This window comes from Coffea eugenioides, chromosome 9 (assembly GCF_003713205.1).
Source record: "Coffea eugenioides isolate CCC68of chromosome 9, Ceug_1.0, whole genome shotgun sequence".
NCBI lineage: Eukaryota > Viridiplantae > Streptophyta > Magnoliopsida > Gentianales > Rubiaceae > Coffea > Coffea eugenioides.
Window position 1 is genome coordinate 2,837,181 of NC_040043.1, and position 19,548 is coordinate 2,856,728.

Sequence of the window (19,548 nt, forward strand, 5' to 3'; positions counted from 1 at the left end):
CTTCAATATAGTTGTAGATATATATATATATATATAGCCTAGGCTCTTACGAAGTAAAATCTCTCAATTTATGCCCCCATGGGCCCCATCCAGAGGCAGCCAGGGTTTGGTTTGACCAGGCTGGGTGGGTCATGGGTGTTGCAGCAGAACTCTATCATCTCATGAAACCTAATTCCAATTTACTACTACTACTACTACAATCCTACATTTGACGATAGTCTTACGAAAGAGTTGTTACTACCAGTTCATCTGTTATTGGGTCAAGATTCACCCGAGTCAAACTGCAAAGTGTGGTGGTTAGGACTGTTGGGAATAAGGCAATCCGTGTAAAACTATTCTCCCTAGTTCTTTTACAGTTGCAGTTCTTCTTCCGCAACAATGATGGTGGCTTTTCACCCCATTACTATTACTTGGTTTGACCTTCAATTCTCCCCAAGCATTAGGCAACGATCAATATATGATTCGAACCTTTTTTTTCTCAAGCTTTTTTAAAGACTTTGGTTAAATTTTTTTTTTTTTTTTTTAATATGTCTTTTTCTCCAAGAGCGTGGCTGAAAATGTGAAAGTCTTCCCAAAAAAAAAAAAAAGAGGTGTGCAAATACAAAGGGAAACGTTGGAAAAAAAAAAACAAGGGGGGGAAGGTTTCCTCATGCAAATATCATTCTGCAGAACGAAGCATAATATTGTGTGTACGTCCAATTAAGCTGTGATAAAGTTCATCAGACTTGAGGTGGATTCCATGAAGCCTTTCACACGTTCTGCTAGTGAATTAATTTAGTAAGTCAGTCGAGAAATCAGTGCCCCAAATTACAGAAATTGAACTCAACTCTAGCTTCTGCAGGTGTTGAATGAATCATTATTGTTGTTATTATTCGATAATAATATTAAGTACGTAAATTTTCGGCCACGTGTAGGAAAAAATAATCTCAGTGGGTAGGGAAGAATAAGTTTTGTGTTTTGCCTAGTATTTTTCCTAGTCCTACAAGAATTTCATTTCCAAGTGGTTACCTAAATCTCTAACCAAAAGGACTCTTAATTCCCAAGGGAAAAGGAAACCATTAGATGAGATCGATTTCCCAATCTTAGACTGATTCGGTGCGGAAGAAAAATAAAATAAAATAAACGTTGCCATAATCTGAATTAAAAATTGGTAGTATTTCCTTTTCCAACAAGGTCACAGAAATTGGCGCTCCATAGTCTTCTATATATAAGAGGCCATCGAGCCCTCTTCGACATTAAGATTATAGCTATCGAGCCTTCTGCACTTTAGAAGTTTTAACCCACGAATTCATTCAGGTAATCTCTCTATTCTTCGAATCTTCAATCTTCATGCGCCTTGCTTCTCAGTTTGGATTTTATCAATTCTACGAGAAGCCTCATTAGTATAATGTAGCAGGAAGTTGTTTATCGTACGATTGTAGTTGAAGTTAGAGACATTAAGGGTTGAAAAGGGCAGTTTGTTGAAACGTAAATCGAAGCATACTTAGTTGAAGTACATATAATATGAATGACTTCTGATGATCTTTGACAGGTGCCCCATCTCCAACAAAACTTGGAACCATGTTTCCTTTTCAATTGCAAACCCCTCACCAAACTAACTAACTACTCTTGCCCCACCAGTCTCCTATATTAAGACCCCCTCTTCCAAGTCTTTCCCTTCAATCTTCCCATCTCTCCAACGCAAGCACTAGTTATATTTCTCGCACTAATTATCTTTCTGATCAACAGGCTAATTGACAAAGATGGGTGCAACAAGAAGATGCATGGTGATTCTTGGCGTCCTGTTTGCTCTGTTTATGTCGTCCACTTCTGCACAGTCATGTTCGAAGTACAACTTTGCTAGCAATAAAGTTTTCAGTGCCTGCAGCGATCTTCCATATTTGAACTCCTATCTTCATTGGACGTACAGCCCATCTTCCCAGAGTCTTGAGATCGCGTTTAGGCGCTTGGGAACATCATCATCAAGATGGGTTTCTTGGGCTATTAATCCAACTTCTCAAGGGATGGTGGGATCACAAGCACTCGTGGCTTTCCAGAAATCTGATGGAACCATGAGAGCCTACACTTCGCCTATAAAAAGTTACCAGACGGGATTACAAGAAGGAGATTTGAGCTTCCCAGTTTCGGATTTATCTGCTACTTATTCGAATAATGAGATGATCGTTTATGCTACCTTGAAGCTGCAGAATTCGAGCTCTACTCTGAACCAGGTGTGGCAAGATGGTCCACTCTCAAACGACAGTCCTGGAATGCATCCCACCACTGGTCCTAATGTCCAATCCATGGGCACTCTCAACCTACTTTCTGGAGAATCTAAGACCACAGCAGGAGCCTCAAGTTCAAAACTCAAGGCTAAGAATGCAAGTCCTTTAATCGTTTTTCCCTTTCTTTCTTGAGTTCCTGATTATATATCTTTTCTTTCCCCCAAAAAAATAAAAAATAAAAGACTTGTAGATAGATAGGCATTCCTTGAATCTATTTAGCATGTTATTTGTAAAGAAAAAGTTAATCATGATATTGCTGACCCAATTCGCTTTTTGATATGTTTCAGATTCATGGGGTGCTGAACGCAGTGAGTTGGGGAATTCTGATGCCTCTGGGGGCTATAATCGCAAGATACGTTAAGGAATTTCCTTTGGCGGACCCTGCTTGGTTTTACCTTCATGTTACCTGCCAATTATCGGCCTTCATCCTTGGCGTGGCTGGATTTGGTACTGGGCTCCGCCTGGGGAGCCAGTCTTCAGGAGTCACGTACGCAGTCCATAGGGGCCTTGGCATTGCTCTCTTTACCCTGGCATTGGTTCAGGTGAGTGCTTTGCTTATAAGGCCGAAGAAGGATCACAAGTGGAGAAGCTACTGGAATTGCTACCATTACTTGGTCGGATACGGAATTCTCGGCATCAGCATCGCCAACATTTTCAAAGGATTGGATATCCTGAGCCCGGAGAAGAAATGGAAAAGAGCATACATTGGCATCTTGGTGACCCTGGCATCTCTTGCCCTTGTCTTGGAAGTAATTGTTTGGTTCCTGAAGAGGAGCAAGAGATCTGCAGGTGCTGACAAATCGTCCCACGGCACCAATGGGACAAATGGACTAAATGGCTATGGAGGAAGGAAACCTGAGACGGTCTAGTTTACCAACTTGAGATTTATTCCTCCCTATACAACTCTTTCATTTAGTGTTTTCCTTTTCGGTCGTACCTATTTATGCACCGCATGTATACTTTCCAACTCGACGGCAGAGGTTTTAAGATGAGTTTATGATTTAGTAGTAGTAGAATTTTAGGACTCCACGCTAGTGCCGTGCCCATATGTAGGTACTATTGGTTCTTGAATGGCATCTGCGGATTTATTATTTTTTTCCATGGTTAAAATCTCTTATCTATATGTCTTTTTTCCGTAGTCTTATTTCTGATCAATAGGTGCCTGTACTCTGTAGAAAAAGCAATAGGTGTATGATGACACACTTCATTATTTGCAGAGACCTAGAAATATTGACAGACAGAGCAAATTCTAAACGATATGCAATTTCTTAAAAAAAGTACAGTAGCTTCGAATCCTTGTATAAAAAAGGATACCTTTATCGCTGCATTAACACAAGGGAGGAACTGATGACAGAAATTTGGTAATGGTTTGCTTATTATTAGCCTCCAAATTCCATGTCGTGACATCAATAGCTTAACTAACCACTCCGTCCATCCTGTTGCATAGAGTAGTTTGCGTTACGTTTGCTTTCATTAATCTACTTTATTTGTCCCAGTAAATTCGTCCACTTCCTGCAACATGTGCTGATATCAATAATTTAATTATCATATTCTCAACCATCCATGAAAAAAAGCCAACTTTTTATGTTGATCGCTTTCTAATGCGAACCACAATTTTAGGCCCTAATTATGCAACCAATGCTAAAATCAAGTATCTTACGTTTTCTTGGAAAAAAAAAATGCCCACAAGAGTTTCCAAGAAACAAACTACAATAGTGCAAAGATGCACATTCCGCGGCATGGCTATGAAAACAGCAAAGCGCAGAGACGAGAGGCAGAAAATACTCAAACATAGAACCAGCAATTTCTTAAGAGCCATAAGCTTCAGATATCAAGAAAAAGCATTTTTAGGAGCTCCATCCAATGTAGGGTGAACTTGGAACTAAGGTAGTCATATCAATTGGACACTACAGCGCATTTGGTGCAGCTAATATTTTGCAACTCAGTAAAACTGACTAGGCCATTTTCCAGCTAATTAGAGTGCTTCTAAAGCCTTTGATGTGAACTGAATAGATGAATAATCTGTAATTCTTCATAATATATAAGAAGGTGACTGTTACGGAACTGTTGTGGTAGCTCTCTGAGTTACCATGTTTCTCTCATTTGGATTGCTGCAATGCCTCAATGAAGGCATCCTTGAGAAGAGGATTTGAAGCTGCTATTCTTTGCGAGGTGATATCAAAATCAGCACCAGACCTGCAGCAAAAGCAACATGCAATACTCATAAATAGCCTCTCATCATATATTAAGTTAAAGCAATTATAAGATTCAGTGCTATATCTACGGATGCAACATTTGGAGACTTGGCATGTTTCATTTTGGAACGACATTCTGAACTCCAGAACTACTGGATGAGCAGCATGCAGATCCAATTCTTTTAATAGACCAGGAAGATGTCAGAAGTTCAGAGGACTTACGGATCAAACAAAACACCTCCAGCCTCTTTAACAATGAGAGCACCACCTGCCACATCCCAAGGGCCTCCATATCCAAGTTCATAAAAGAGATCAAGCCTTCCACATGCAATACCACAGAGATTTAAAGCACAGGAGCCACTCATCCGAAGAGACCTCACCTGATGCATTGAGAAACAAGTAATATTAATTATGCAATTTAAAAACTATATTTAAACTCCTGATCCCATTGCAAGGATTTATTTTACCTTGAACAGTAAACTGTTAATTTTGTTCGTACAGGTGTCCACAGTTAGTTTATCACGCTTTGTCCCAGCCTGCTTCCAGGAATCATTCATTCAGTAGGTGGAAGCAAACTAAACATCCACAATTTAAAATGAATAAACTTTATGCTAGTTTGTACTATCTCATAGAATTCACACATGAGAGAGAGAGTGAAGAAGGATCAAATGAAGTCATCCACAATCTGATGCTGCTGGATCAGAACCAATGTCTCGATGTTCCCAAAGGGCAAAGCTATAGCGCTTTTCGAGCTAGTTATTCAAACAGGAATGCTTAATGCAAATTTTAAAAGGGTAAAAGAAATAGACAAGGCTCATCAAAAACATAATCTGTTGCTGAAAAAATGTCCATGGTCTACAAGAACTTAAATTATTATCTATTTCTGCATGCTTATGATACGTTCATGTTGCTGAAGAAAGCTGGTGGTGTTCACAAGTATAAAATGAGGGAAGGCCTCAATGTTGTAACCAGCATACATTCTTAAAATGTGCTACAGCTGATGGATGAAGAGTTACCCAATGGTTCCATGAAAAAGATACCAGTATGTGTTTAGCTACGTATAGCTGAATACCTACCTCTGTAGCAAGAAGAGACTTGACGAGTTCAGACTGAGAAGACACTGCATATGAACAAAATGAGTTACTGAGAGGTTTCAAGTTTGAATAGCATCAAAATATAGCACACTAATTGCAGAACTACACTTACCTTTTATTGGTTTTCCATTCAGAAAAGCTCCTTTCCCCTCTATCCCAGTGAAAAGCTGCAAAGTAGAAGAAAGAGTTTTCTCAACTCAACCAGCAATTTTTTATTTATTTATTATTATTTTTTGGTGCCACAACTCAATCAGCATTTGTTGCTATACATCTATTGGATTTGCTATTTGTGAGCATGATGAGCATAATTTTGGAAACCCACTATCCACTGGATAAAGGAACCTCAATAGAATGAAGGGAACAAGAAAACAGAAGCGTCGTGCTTAACAGGTTTGCAAGATGGACTCAGGCAGACACTACAGAAATTACTCATGAAACATTTCAATTATTTAAGACAGATCCCTCTGGCTTTATTTCTTAGCTTTCTACACATGTACATTTTCTCTAACATTGATAGTTCAAATACCAAAACAAGTAGGTTTTTCGTAATAAAAAACGTAGTGTCTCACCTCATCTATAATGGGATTGTAGACAACACCAACTGTTGGGACCTTTCCAAGTGTAAGACCAATAGAAACGCACACAAAAGGGAACCTACGAGTCACCATATTATCAAAGTAAATTGCTTTAGTAACTTGCCATATATCAGAAAGTCTGTCTCACCAGCTATGCTTATTGGCAAGGCCAAATGTTTACCCATGCACAAAGTTTGTTGTTCCATCGAGGGGATCAACAATCCAAGTTGGTTCATCAGTTAGCTCTGTGACACCACAAGCAGCAGTAGTTTCTTCTCCAATGAACTAGCAGGAGCAGATTATTAGAACAAATATTAGTGCAAATGTCATTAAAAAAAACAAAAACAAACACATCCTCATCAAGCACAATTCAAACTACACTGCCCAGCCCACAACAGGCATACAGAATAATGACAGTTTACCTTGTGGCTTGGAAAATGTTGCTTAAGGTGATTGAATATGAGATCTTCACATGCTTTGTCAGTTTCGGTGACCAAATCCACCTTCATTGCAGGGAGATAGCATGGAAGGTAAACAATAACCAATTGTCATTGAGCCTTTAAAAAGAGAGTAAACTGTGTACACTATTATGGTTGGATGTATGACACATGCAAAATTTGGATTTCAAATTCAAATTCGAATTATATGTCATGTATCTAATGATGAAAGTATATATACTATCAGTGTATAGAAAATTAATGCTCAAAAAAAAATATAGGAAAAGTGCAGGGGAAAAAAAAACCGCACCATCATATCACATGCAATTGTAAACAACTAAAAATGGTCCTTGCTCTTAGAATTTTGAACCTCCACGCCCCAATGTAGCAAGCATTGAACATCTTGCCTTCATGTGGGCATCAAGAAACCACATATATAAGCATTCCAAAATCCTGAAAATCTTTGTTTTGTCGTCATTGAACAAATTTTCCCTTATACCGTACCCAACTCCCATTGGCGGAAACTACCAATGAATTTGAATGTAGCGGAAACTACCCCCAAAAAAAAAAAAAAATCAATCTTTCCACCGTTAATCAAGTAAAATCACATTAGTCACAATTAACGGCAATCGGTCAAATTTGAAAGTATCAGCAACAAAATCAAAATCGAAAAATTCCCCAGACTCGAAGACATGATCTCAAAAGTTTTGGCCTTTCATGCGAACTTCAAAGACAAAAAGGTGAACACCAGCAGAACAGAGCTCAATGAACTTCGAAGGGGAAACAATAAAAGTTCACCACACCTGGCTTTTATGCTCCACATGCTTGGTCTGATAGAACCCATTACGGATTAACTGTTAAGATGAAAGAGAAAAATGAAAAGAAAAGTAAACCCAAAATGACAACCTTTTTGAAGATGTTGAAGGCGAAAAAAACATAAAATAAAATCCTGTCAAACAAATTGAAGGGGGTGGGGGAGCTTAGGAAATCAATCAAGCAACTCAAGGGAAAAGCAACAATGGAGAAAGCGTTAAACTTGAAAAGAAGAAAATTGGTTGAATGAGTGTGAGAGTATTCACCTCTCCAGCTTTCTTTGCGGCACCCACTGCAACGGACAGGAATTCCTCCACTGATTTCAATCAAGAAACGAATTTTCAGTCCCAAGAAACATGTTACAAACAGCGACAGCACAATTTCCTTCACAATCAAATAACAGATACATGCAAAAAAAGAGGAAAAGAAATTGTAGACGTGAAAACATTAATTGGGGTCCTACCATTTGGGGCCATTCTTCTCTTCTGGGGGAAAATGGGAAAAAGAGGGCGACGCAGACGTGAAGAGAAATGGAGTGGGTGGGGGTGTAGCGGGTTGGGGATGATGGGCGGTTGGACGCTTTTAGATCCAACTGGTACTCGTAATTTGGCTGATACCACAACAAGGACTGCCGATGCTTCGTTGCATGGGGGGGATGGAATTGAAACAGGGCAGGCAGCCTCCAACTATTTTGCTAGTAGCAGGGGGGTGTAATTTTATAGGCATTTTTTATTTTGTTTTATTTATTTATGGGACGACTGGTCACACTGATTAGTACTAAAGCTAAGGAGTAGGGACTAGGAACAGGGGATACCTGAAATCAATTGATCTGGTTATATTAGTAGCATTTTCACCTTATTAGCTTTTAAAACATTTCAAATAATTAATGTTATCTTAAATACACACTTCCAATAATGAGTCCGACTTGCCAATTTTGATTCCAAATTCAACTTGAACCAATTCCGCTTATGATTTTGGAAATAACAAAACAAGTTTTGATATGAACGAGACCTGCCTAAACTTTTAATTAAAAAGGGTTGAACATGATATTTTTTTTTTTTTTTTTGTTAAAAAAGGAAAAAGGAGGATCAATAGGGAGGGTTAAACATGATTGAAAGGTAGATATCCTTTGAAAGGGAGATCGGAGCGAATAAAACATTCTTGAAAATTCTCGCCTGCATTATTTGGTTGCTACAACAACTCGTAATATGCTCATTAGATGTTCCACGCTAGCTTACATAAAATGGAAAGGCAGCCCTTTTTTATTCTTTTTCCTGGTTCTTAAAAAAATCAGCCGTTCTGGAACCAACCAGATGGTAACATTTGTGTCATTTTTCGTACGGCTAAAAACATGTTTTGATTTTAGTTGTATCGAGAGAGACAGAGAGAGAGAGGAAGCGAACACGAGAATTTCCACCAAGCAGCCTGACAGAAAGGGAGATGCTGAGGAATATGCCAAAATTCTGATTCCATCTGGCGAATTATTTTGATTGTTTCCTGTTGAAGGCTTCTATTATTATTCTCGACACCATTTCTCCTCTCATCTGAAAGCTACCATGAAACCGTGCACCGGACTGCGACTTTATTTAGGACCTTCTTTGATTACTTGACAAATACTGCTACATTAGACAATTACTACTATTTGTTCTCTTTTGCTTTCTTCCATTGACTTGTACACCTAAATTGTCATAATGATTAAAAATTTTTATTAAAAAAAAAAAAGCATTCTTCACCTTCCTTTTAACGAACAAAACAAAAACTAGATCAAGAATTCAGAACAGAACACTACAGCTTCTTCACCATATTCATTTGCTGCAGCACACAGGTTTTTCCTCTACAATGCTCAAGATACCAACAAGTCTGCAAAATGCTTTGAAGGTTTACATTCTTATTAATAATACCAGCCATGTACATTCCTCGCTGTCATATATCATGCACCATTCACATTCATATTCACATCTCTCTCTCTTGCTGAATGTATCGTCTTCCAGCTTTGTATCCGGAATATTAAAACCTCCAGCAAACTAAAGAAGAAGAAAAAGAAATGAAAAGCTTTACGAAAAGGGGGTCCATGTTTCCAGATATTCTGTCACTAGAAACTATCGTTGCAAATAAAATGGAGGGAAGAAAATAACTCCCGACAGATATTACAATAACATGGCCATGTCAACTAATGGAACTACACAAAGCCGCATTCATGGGCCCTCTTTCGGCTCTAGCGCAGCAATTTCTCTGACAACTTGGGCTTTGTCAGCCTCAAACTGTTCATCCTCTGCACCAAGACGCAAACAACTAGAATTAGAATGCGCTAAACCCAATAAGCTCCAGGAGAGGGTAAACCGTCCATGTTTGTTCTCTCTAACCTTTATCCAACTTGAAATCAGCAAAGAGGCGCAGAAGTTTGCTTCTATTTGCCACAAGGATGCCAACGATATCTGGGGGCTTATGTTGATTGGCAGCGAATAACTGTGGGACAAAAATTGCATTTTTGGTCAGGAAGAACCAACACCAACCTGGCCTTGATTTCTTGGCAAAGCATATACCAGGGTGGTTGAGATACGAAGCAATACCTTAAAAACATGAAATGCTTCAATCTGAATGCTCTTGCTGGATTCCTGCCAGAGAACAAGTGTTTGTTCAGTATGGAACAACAGATGTAACAGATCAAAAGAGACAAAAGAACAAAATATAGTTCACCGTCTACAACGGCAAGGGGCAAGAAAGGAATAAAAGGGAGTTTGGTGAATGACACATTCAAAGTACAATAAGATTTGACCTTAGCCAATATCTATCTATTCGTTTAGAACAATTTCTTTATTACATTGTTGCAGTAAGATGATCTCCAGACTATTTCAATATCTTTATTTACGCCAAGAAGAGAGAGAGACAGAGAGGCCCAACCAAATGGTATTTCTCAATCAAGAGGAGAAAACATACTCTAAGAAGATTCATTAGAATCCTCAAGTTGTCTCTTGAGCTAACATATCGAGTCATGACAGCTGAATTTGAGCGGTCAAGCAGCATATCCCCCAGCAACTGTGACCACCAAAAGAATAATTGTCTTAAACAATAACTTTTCAAACAGAAATAATAATAATAATAATAAATACTGGACTAAAACGATAAATTACAATTAATCCTATGAACGCCTAAATTTTCTTTGGCTGATAGGATAAAAGAAGGCCAAATGGACAGAATAAATGCATCAGATGCATGTGCCATGGTATAGCTCTTCAGTTCACTTGAGTAAGAGAATGCAAACTAAAGAGTTAAAATTTTGGAATTCTTAATAACAGAGAGACTCGCACTTCAAAAAGAATGGAGAGAAACCCCTGAACACAAATTTACTACAAGATGGCCTTCATTTTCTCCTGTATGCCTGGCTTTTAGAAATTTTAACAACTATAATTCCAATCCTTTTCTCAATATTCCTCCTAGTTTGAAAAAAAAATGTTGAAAGGCATAGATTAAGGAACACTTATGCAGATGCCTTCATTGGAAAACTACTACTCCTTGCATCTCAATAAACCGTTAAGTAAGCACATACACCATTTTCAATCAACATACATAAAATTGAATGGACAGAATTCTCTCATAATATACGCCATAGTGAATATGCAAATCAAATATGTCACAGTAAGGCCCTACAGAATGGCAGAATTAACATTTTATTGTAAATAAATATATCAAAGACAAGAAACAAGACTGAGCAATAGAAATTAGATAACCATACAAGGTACAATCACAATCCAAACCCTACCTTGACAGCTTGCCTTCTGGTAATGTAGTTTGGAGATTCAAGCAGCTTTGAGTTATATTCAGCAAAAAACTGCAACCATGAACATTAATCAGGATCTAAAGCATAGCTTGCCATGGGAGTTTTTTTCTACATATTAAAGAAAAGAAAAGAGAAAGAAGAAGGTAACATAGATTGCTTAGGCAAAGAATCATGTTGCACACAGAAAGCAACAGATGTAATAAACCGATACAAGTATTGATCATTGGCATCTTGTGATATCAGATTTCACATTAGATACTGAATAGCAGTCTACAATTGCTCCATAACAAAATGTCAATCCTTGCTAAGAAGAACCATTAGGAACAACAACAAAAGGTCGACTGAGATTAATATTCAAAATAGGGGAAGCACAGAGAAATGCTGATTCAGTATTTCAATCATCACATTATTTGTAATATAAACAACAGCTCCTAAACACATTCAAGAACATTATTAGACAACCAAGTAGAAAAGCTTCCCAAGCATGTCAAAGCAGCTACACAAGAATCATATAATATCATGCCAGATCAACAACACGAGCATCACAGGGTAGGGAGGTCCAGAATTAACTGAATTTCTTACAAAAAGTAGAATTAACTGAATAAGTATTGTGATCCTGAATCCCTGATGCCAAAACATAAATTAAACTAATGCAATAACAAAACTTTTAACAGCTAGACTTACAAAATATCCAAGAAAATCTTTTTGTTGAAGCTCCAAATAGGGTACATTCGATATTTGTTAGACACACAGGCACACTGAGAGAGGGAGGGGGCAACAGAGAGAGATAACAGAATATGCATGCAGCAAACCAAAATCCTTTACCCAGTCGTAATTCTTTGAAAGGAATTCAGCTACAGTTGATTTGTGCCTTGTCAAGAGTTCCTGCAATGTGACGAACTTGTCAAACCTGATGCTTGATAAATCCCAGATGAAATTACAAATGATTGCTATCACTAGTCAGAGTGCACAGTTATCACAAGACAACAGCAGAATGGTGGATTGCCAATTGTGGAAAAAGAGTAAACACCATAAAAATTAAGCAAATGCTATAGAAACTACTCTCCAATTGCAATCCCAGACATAAAACTTGGTCAACATTTCTTTTCCGACATAATTTTATAGAAAAGACTAGCAAAGCACATAGCTTGTAGCACCTTTCTACTTGAAGCATTAGTAGGTACATGAAGCTCAACCAGCAACATAAATATTTACAAATCACTTGAAGAAATAAGAAGAACAAACTATGGAAGGAAGGGAAACTAGCCTAAGCACAGCTTATATACATTTGCTTTACACATTAACAGGAAAAAGGACTTTCTCTAGTAAAACAGCTCTTGCGCTCTTAGTCAGAAGCACCTTACCTTGAAAGTTGCAGCAGCATCAGCAGCAATATCGAAATTTGGAAGTTGAATATAATCAAAAAATTTCTTCATATGCTCCGATTCCAAGACATACCTGTGAATGATGGCAAGTTTTAGAATATGGAAGTTAAATAGGTAAAACAGCTCATAAAGAAGATTACTGTCAAATAATCAGAGCCAAAAACAGGAGGCAAACGTATGGTGTTATTTCCCTTTCCAATACTTAAGCCCAAAAATCAAATAAGCAAAATTACAACCAAAACAAAGATTAACTTTCGGCACCTTGCAACAGTCTGATGGCGTATACATTCTCTAAGCATAGCACCATAGTGTAAAGCCATATCTGGATTCTCATAACTGAATAATCCAACATCAAAGATGAATGAGTTAAATAACCCAAAATAAGAAAAAAGACAATAATTCAACAATGAGGGGAAACAAGAAACCCCACTTCTAGTAAAGTTAAGACACGGGGAACAGCCAAAAACACATCTTCCAGAGATGATATTTAGAAAGACATAAATGAATGACTTTTAAGCTGTGTAATTAGAAAGAAAGGCACTTTGCATGAGAGCAAATGTTTGCAACTTAAGATGATGCCAATTAAAACTCTACTATATCAGTACCCAATGTAATGTAGATTTTAACTTGCTTTATATACTACACTGTACTGAGATTCAGAGTTTCTTCTTCATTACTTAATTATCACCCCCACGGTGGGAAAAAAAAGAGCAAGAAAATACTCCCATCAGAAGTTGTTGTAGTATTCTCTTTCTATACATATAAAAGATCACATTCATTTCACAATTACATGAGCTTGCTGAGTTCCATCTCTCATTGACTGGAACTCATTATTGAAAATACAGCCAGATAAATGCATAATGACATATCAAACTCGACATGAGATAAATTATTTCCTCTCGCAACACATGATGTGGATAAGTAACACAATGACTTCTGCTCAAGAATCTTGTGAAAAGCATATCATTCTAAACCTAGATTAATCGGATTAACATTCCAAAGGGTACTGAAACGAGAAAAGTCAAATCCAGGAATTCATCAAAATTCACTAATACAACGTTCCGAAAGCTCTAAAACAGCTGCTTACCCGCCTATCAAAATATCCATCAAATCTATGTTTGCTTCCAAGTAATCACAGGCAATCAATCGTGACTGGACCTGCTGCCTCTGCAGATTTGCAACAACTTGAGTAACATCCTTACGGGTCTGTGAAAGGATAACCATGTCAGAATCAACAATGAGCAGAAATAAAAAGTATCCAAATTCCACTTCCAACGCACCTTAAAGCGAGAATAGTGAAAATAGGTGATGATGGTTGTCATCACAAATCAGCACTAAATGGACAGAGTGGATTTAAGAAGAATATCCATCATACTTACCTCCAAATTTAACTTTGGCAGACAGATGATTAAGAGGCGTAGTGTGTTCTCTCTGAAGAACTCCTGGGTCAGTTGCGCACAAGCTTCTGTTACAGGCTCAGCTTCACTATTTCCATAAAGAATTGACTTCAATTCTCTGACAAGCTTGCTTAATTCCGTCATCTGCAGACGTCAATTTGAAAAAGGCTACAGTCTCAATAACTAAATAAACACAGATTATAAGCTGACCTACATCCACACACAAAACTCCCACTAAATACATTCACTTCAACAAAGAAACAGGATATTCTTGCCAAAAACCAGAAATGTATACATACAGCACGAAACAGTTAACTATTATAGAATATTAAATTCCAAACTCGTCCTACCATGATGGTTAGATTCTCAGCATCCGATCCCCGACCACTTTCTCACCCCTCCTCATCCAAAAAATTGAAAAACAAAAAACACGGAAGAAAAATTGAATCCAGTTGCAACACTTCCATTCCTATCTAGAACATCTAACTCCACTTCATCTAGCATTTCCCAAAAAAAAAACCCATAATTTAAATTCACATAAAAATGCACACAATTCCATTTAAAAGAAAAACAAATCTAAATCATACCCAGATCAGCTCTTTCCTCTAATTAAACAACAAGAAAAGAAGCAAGGGAAAACCGAAGAGCTAGAAAACCTAAACAAAATAGAAGCGTAAAAAAAAGGGAGCTTTACCTTTTCTTCGCGCTTGGTCTCGCGCGTGGCATCGGGGCCGCGATCGACATAGATGAGAAGATCCCGAGTCTGACGAACGAGGTCAGCCGGGGTCTTGGGTTTGGACTTAAACAAGCCCTTCATCTTTTTCCCACTACCAGTGCCGCCACCGTTACCGTCGCTGCTATCCGATGCCGCCGACGATGGGAGCCTTCGAGGCGGCGGCGGCTGCTGCTGGTGCTGTTGCCTCTGAGTCACTGATGCAGCTGACGACGCCGAGGCTCCGTGCGTCGCAGCTGAGGTTCCACCTGACCAGCAAACCCCTATTTTTAATCCCTTCTAATTTCCAATTCCACCCACTATTTATCCACTTTTAACTTCTCCAGATTTGCATTAAAAACTGTTGCTTTCTAAACCTAAATTAAGCTAAAGATATTTGTTTCTCAACTCATTTTTTTCCTTTTTATTCCCATCACTCTCCTGGGTTTGGGAAAAAAAAAAAAAACAAGTTTAACAGTTTACTGGTATGTTTCGTGTCGGGGCATCGGTTTATCAGATTCCATCGTCCCCTGCAGTTCTTCTGGGAAATGTACTGCCACTAGTAATAGCCACTTTGAATTTGCTTAGCTCAAATCTTTGGATATATCTGCGACCACATGAATACGAACCTTTTTGGATTTTATTGCAGCATCGAGAGAAAGCGTGACTTGTGACGCGGAGCAAGCGTTACAACGATAATTTTAAATGAACCCCTCATAATAAAATAGGTTTCCGTTCGTCGGCTTAGACAACAAAATTTTTGGGATAATTTCAGAAACCTCCCCTGAGGTTTCTGATAATTTCCCTGAGCTCTCTTGAAGTTTTAAAAATTATACATACCTCCTTTGATTTGATAGTTTTAGTAACAAAATCTTAAAATAATATTGACTTAGTCAAATTTTTAAATGAATACCCAAAAATACCCTTGTATAATGAATTTTAATTTAGTTTCCTATAGAATTATAAGATAATCTAATATAATTATAAGGAAAAGGTGTCAAATTTTTCATGTCCATATATACTATTTGATAAACAACTATAATAATAATTTTATCACTGTGATATGATACTTTTGATGGTATTTTATTATGAATTTACAAGATAGAAAATAAAATGTTGAAATAATTGATTCAGAGTTTATAAATTTTTTGAGTAGTGAGATTATCATAATTTAGTAGTGATTTTGGGCATTTCTTTTGTATTTATTGTTAATTTTAAAATCAAAAAATAGAAAACAAAGATTAGCAAAAAAAATCGGATTACGTATAAAGTTAACTTATCAAAAAAATCATTACATGAGTCGGCTGATTTGCATCTACTTACATGAGTTGATAACGCCAAACCCCTTGTATTAGTTTGAGAACCCTGAGATAGTGTTATTTTTATTTGTCTTTCATAGGTGTAGTATTTATTTTTCAGATCTATTCTTTAACTTCTATATATGTTTGATGATATAATTTCTGTCATTGGTGTAGATTTTAACGAAATTATGATGTTTTATCAAAAAAAAAAAAAAATTTTTTAAAAAAAAAGGGTTGATATCCCTGATATACCTTCTGGTATGTCTATGGTGGAGCCAGAGAACAGGTGGGTCTGTCCTAACTCTTGTTAATTTGTGCTTGTTAGTGAAGAATTGTAGAGCCACGTACGCCAGAGTGCCTATTATTGCTTGGCTTTTTAATGAAATCCACTTTTGAAAATCAACTTCGATGCCAATTTTGTTGCTGTGATTTTTTAATGATATCGATCATCGAAAATCAACTAGCCAGTCAATTTTTTGAAGCACTATTGCCCATTTTGGGACCAATTTGATTATCACCATAAGGATCTGATTTTGGATAAGCTCCAGATTCTTTCGTAACTTTTTGATTAATCGTTAGCTGTTGTGGATAATTATATTTTACTGGGCTATTAGTTTGACGTTTTTCACTTCAGAAAAAAAAAAAAAGCTTATCTGTTAGACTCTAAGACAATGACATCTTTGAAAAACCGACTAGTTCCATGAGATACAGGCATGAAATTTGAATCAAACCACTCAAGATTTCAGCTGATTTTCTTCACGAGTGATTTGAAAAAGAAAAGGAGTTGCTCATATATTTACCACTCGTTCTGTGTAAAAGTCAAGGCCCAATGTGGTCCAACATTTTCACTTTGTTGAAATTGATGCATAAATATAGAAACATATGGTCAAATCTTACAAGCAGAAGTTATCAGGATCTTCACAAGATGGCCTGTTATGAAATAGCTTTGTATCCCGATTAGGCCAGAGGTTCAAGCAACCAAAGCAGAAAATGGTGCCCCAAGGGATTTGGTTAAAAAGGAGATGCTTGAAAGATCTTCTACACATTATTTTGGTTTTGAAGAAGTTCAGTGGGCAGAGAGTCTGGCTCAGTTTTACACCTTATAAGGACTGCAAGCCACAGAATGGATACTTGTCTTCAGAGATAATTTTGCATAACTGATTTGAGATAGTAGACCCTCAAAAAAAAAAATTTTTCTTTTCTGAGAAGATAGTAGAACTACAATTTTTGTCGGTGTGCTTATCCTGTTATCAAAGTTACAAAAATAGATTGAACCTTGTTAAATATGTACGGGGAAAGCGTCCAAAAGATAACTAAACTTATTTGATGGTTTCTTAACACCCCTGCTTCACATACATTTCACACATCAGTTGGTATGGGCCGCCTTATCTCCAAATAATTTATCACAAAGGTCTACCATAAGCATAATTAATCCCATGGAAACCGCGCCCTAAGTGCATTCTTGATCCTTCACCCACCCATGGTAGGCGGGCTGTCAAAATAAGCCGAACACAAGTAGCACCATATTCGAGTTTGAACTCACTCGAAGGATATGAATGTCATTTAAACTCGAACTCCAGTTCGAACGAGTCAAGGAACTCCAGCTCAAACTTGACTAGAGGAAGTTGCAGAAATACTTGACAAGACTCGAAAACAATGCCAAGCAGGTATTGTCCACCACCAATGCATTAAGGCTTGGTGGGCCACCAATTTGTCACAATTAAATGTGGTCTTGCTTAAAAAATCAAGGTGGGTGCATAATGCACCTGTCTGGTCCGGTGGTAGTTCAGTCCCTTCCGAATTACCTCAAGATCTCTTTAAACCCTCCCCCTCCCCATAGCGTAGGAAGCTATCGTATCGACAAAAAAAAAAAGATATTGTCCATTTCGTGCATGTGTGTGTGTGTGTAATATTTATTTTTTAATTATTTAATATAATACTCTATTAGAGCTCATCAAGCTGATTCTTAAGTTCGAAATAGACCGGACGGTATTTTTTAGTAGCTCTAGTTCAAGTTGAGCTACTTGATTTAACATCACCCCTACTACGTAATGCGGTGGCCCTTCCTTGCCTCACCTAAGTTTGGTCCCTAGGATTTCATTAATTTTTTAGGGCTCTCAGTAATTACCCAAGTAACCAAGTTATGATGGCAATGCAATTGACAATTTTAAAATCAACAGTTTTTTTGTTTTTTTTTTCAGAAAGTGGGATGGTTTGAACCCAAAACATTCTACTTATAATCCCTCCCATTTTACCACCCAACCCTCCCCCTCCATGAATAAACAGGCTATTTGAATCTCATGAATCCAAACAGCCTTGTTTTATTTCTTTGAAACAATAAAATTATTTGAATCAAGATTATTTTGGATCAAGGTTGAATTGTACGGAATGGGTGCAACTTAGCTCAATTGAGCCTGTCTATGATCTCACAAATTTGATATTACTAAACTAAGGTTACAAGCCCATGAGAGATGATCAGCTCCCTATTTGAGTTCGGTTTTAAAATTTTAACTGTTTGTCATTTCCGGGTCTTCGTTTGTTTCTCAAGGTTAGGTAAAAGTGTGAAAATCGGTGATTCAGACGAGAGACTGATCATAATTGGTTGAATTTATTTCTATCTATCTAATAAATGCACTAAAATGTGTATATTCTCAAAAGGGTATGGGTACACCTAATTACCCAATATGGCCTGCTTAAAATTCACTTACTTTTTTGTTTTCTTTTTCTTTTTCTTTTTGATTGTTATTTAATAAGAAATATCGATACTTTATTACTATTGGTTTGATAAGAAATTCAAATTTATCCACTCAACACCTACCAAAAAATTAATTTTGAATGTATAATTTAAAGGAAAAATCATTCAAAATATCCTTCACATTTCGTCAAATAAATTTTTTTGTCCTTCACTTTTAAAATGGTAACTTTACATCCCTTACAAAATTAAATTAGTAAAATTTGATCCCAACCTCAGTTTTCGACTAATTTTTACTCTAAATCCATTACATGACTCATATATGGTTATTTTTTTATTGGCAAAAAAAATTAGATCCTATTTATAGTCAAACAAATGATCTGATCTAAGTATATTTATTTTTGCTCATAGAAAAATAGAATCTAGCCTGAACTATATTCATTTTTCTCCCTAAAAAAGTAAGATCCAATCAAATATATAATCATTTTTGCCACTAAAATTGTGGGATTTGACATTTTTATACATAAAACATGACTTCATGTGGACCGTGCTGTGATTTCAGCTAAAAAGCGGTCGAAAACTTTAATTGGAACTAAATTTTGGTAGCTTGAATCTAGAGACGTAAAGTAACATTTTACAAGTGAAGGCTGAAAAATTCATTTTACGAAATGTAAGGGATATTTTGAATGATTTTTTAAATTTTAAATGGACATAAATGGGTGATGCAACTCAACCTACTACCTACTATTTAAATTGGTCTAATTGAGTCACTCATTTAAACCCTTCAAAACGTATCACACGCCTAAACATATTCATTAGCGAGTGGAGTTGGATGGATCAACCTCCAAGTGTAGGCAAGATAGGTTGGTTTATCTTTAGACAATATTTTACGATAACTGAAAAAC

The 19,548-nt window shown here is 37.0% G+C and overlaps 3 protein-coding genes across 5 annotated transcripts; 1 reads left to right on the plus strand and 2 right to left on the minus strand.

Annotated features, from left to right (window-relative positions):
- The first annotated feature begins 1,653 nt into the window (after window positions 1-1,653).
- LOC113782933 (cytochrome b561 and DOMON domain-containing protein At4g17280) lies at window positions 1,654-3,355 on the plus strand. Its single transcript, XM_027328911.1, has 2 exons — window positions 1,654-2,360; window positions 2,552-3,355. Exons 1-2 carry the CDS (start codon window positions 1,743-1,745, stop codon window positions 3,131-3,133), a joined length of 1,200 nt encoding a protein of 399 aa, XP_027184712.1. The 5' UTR covers window positions 1,654-1,742; the 3' UTR covers window positions 3,134-3,355.
- A 154-nt stretch (window positions 3,356-3,509) lies between these two features.
- Window positions 3,510-8,073, minus strand: LOC113782934 (inositol monophosphatase 3). 3 transcript variants are annotated; one of them, XM_027328914.1, is made up of 12 exons: window positions 7,842-8,073; window positions 7,645-7,694; window positions 7,369-7,419; window positions 6,551-6,631; window positions 6,310-6,413; window positions 6,123-6,207; window positions 5,666-5,720; window positions 5,536-5,579; window positions 4,927-4,995; window positions 4,682-4,839; window positions 4,354-4,460; window positions 3,510-3,776 (listed from the first exon to the last, which is right to left on the minus strand). In XM_027328914.1, exons 1-11 carry the CDS (start codon window positions 7,852-7,854, stop codon window positions 4,364-4,366), a joined length of 807 nt encoding a protein of 268 aa, XP_027184715.1. In that variant the 5' UTR covers window positions 7,855-8,073; the 3' UTR covers window positions 3,510-3,776; window positions 4,354-4,363. The 3 variants fall into 3 exon arrangements, with proteins under 3 accessions (XP_027184715.1, XP_027184714.1, XP_027184713.1); XM_027328913.1 differs by having other exon boundaries at window positions 4,330-4,460; XM_027328912.1 differs by lacking the exon at window positions 3,510-3,776 and having other exon boundaries at window positions 4,047-4,460.
- A 1,076-nt stretch (window positions 8,074-9,149) lies between these two features.
- Window positions 9,150-14,937, minus strand: LOC113782830 (putative MO25-like protein At5g47540). The gene is made up of 11 exons (XM_027328760.1): window positions 14,633-14,937; window positions 13,921-14,082; window positions 13,629-13,747; window positions 12,803-12,877; window positions 12,521-12,614; window positions 11,982-12,041; window positions 11,139-11,207; window positions 10,316-10,414; window positions 9,949-9,993; window positions 9,742-9,844; window positions 9,150-9,650 (listed from the first exon to the last, which is right to left on the minus strand). The coding sequence occupies exons 1-11, from the start codon at window positions 14,753-14,755 to the stop codon at window positions 9,574-9,576; spliced, it is 1,026 nt and encodes a 341-aa protein (XP_027184561.1). The 5' UTR covers window positions 14,756-14,937; the 3' UTR covers window positions 9,150-9,573.
- Between the last annotated feature and the right edge of the window lie 4,611 nt (window positions 14,938-19,548).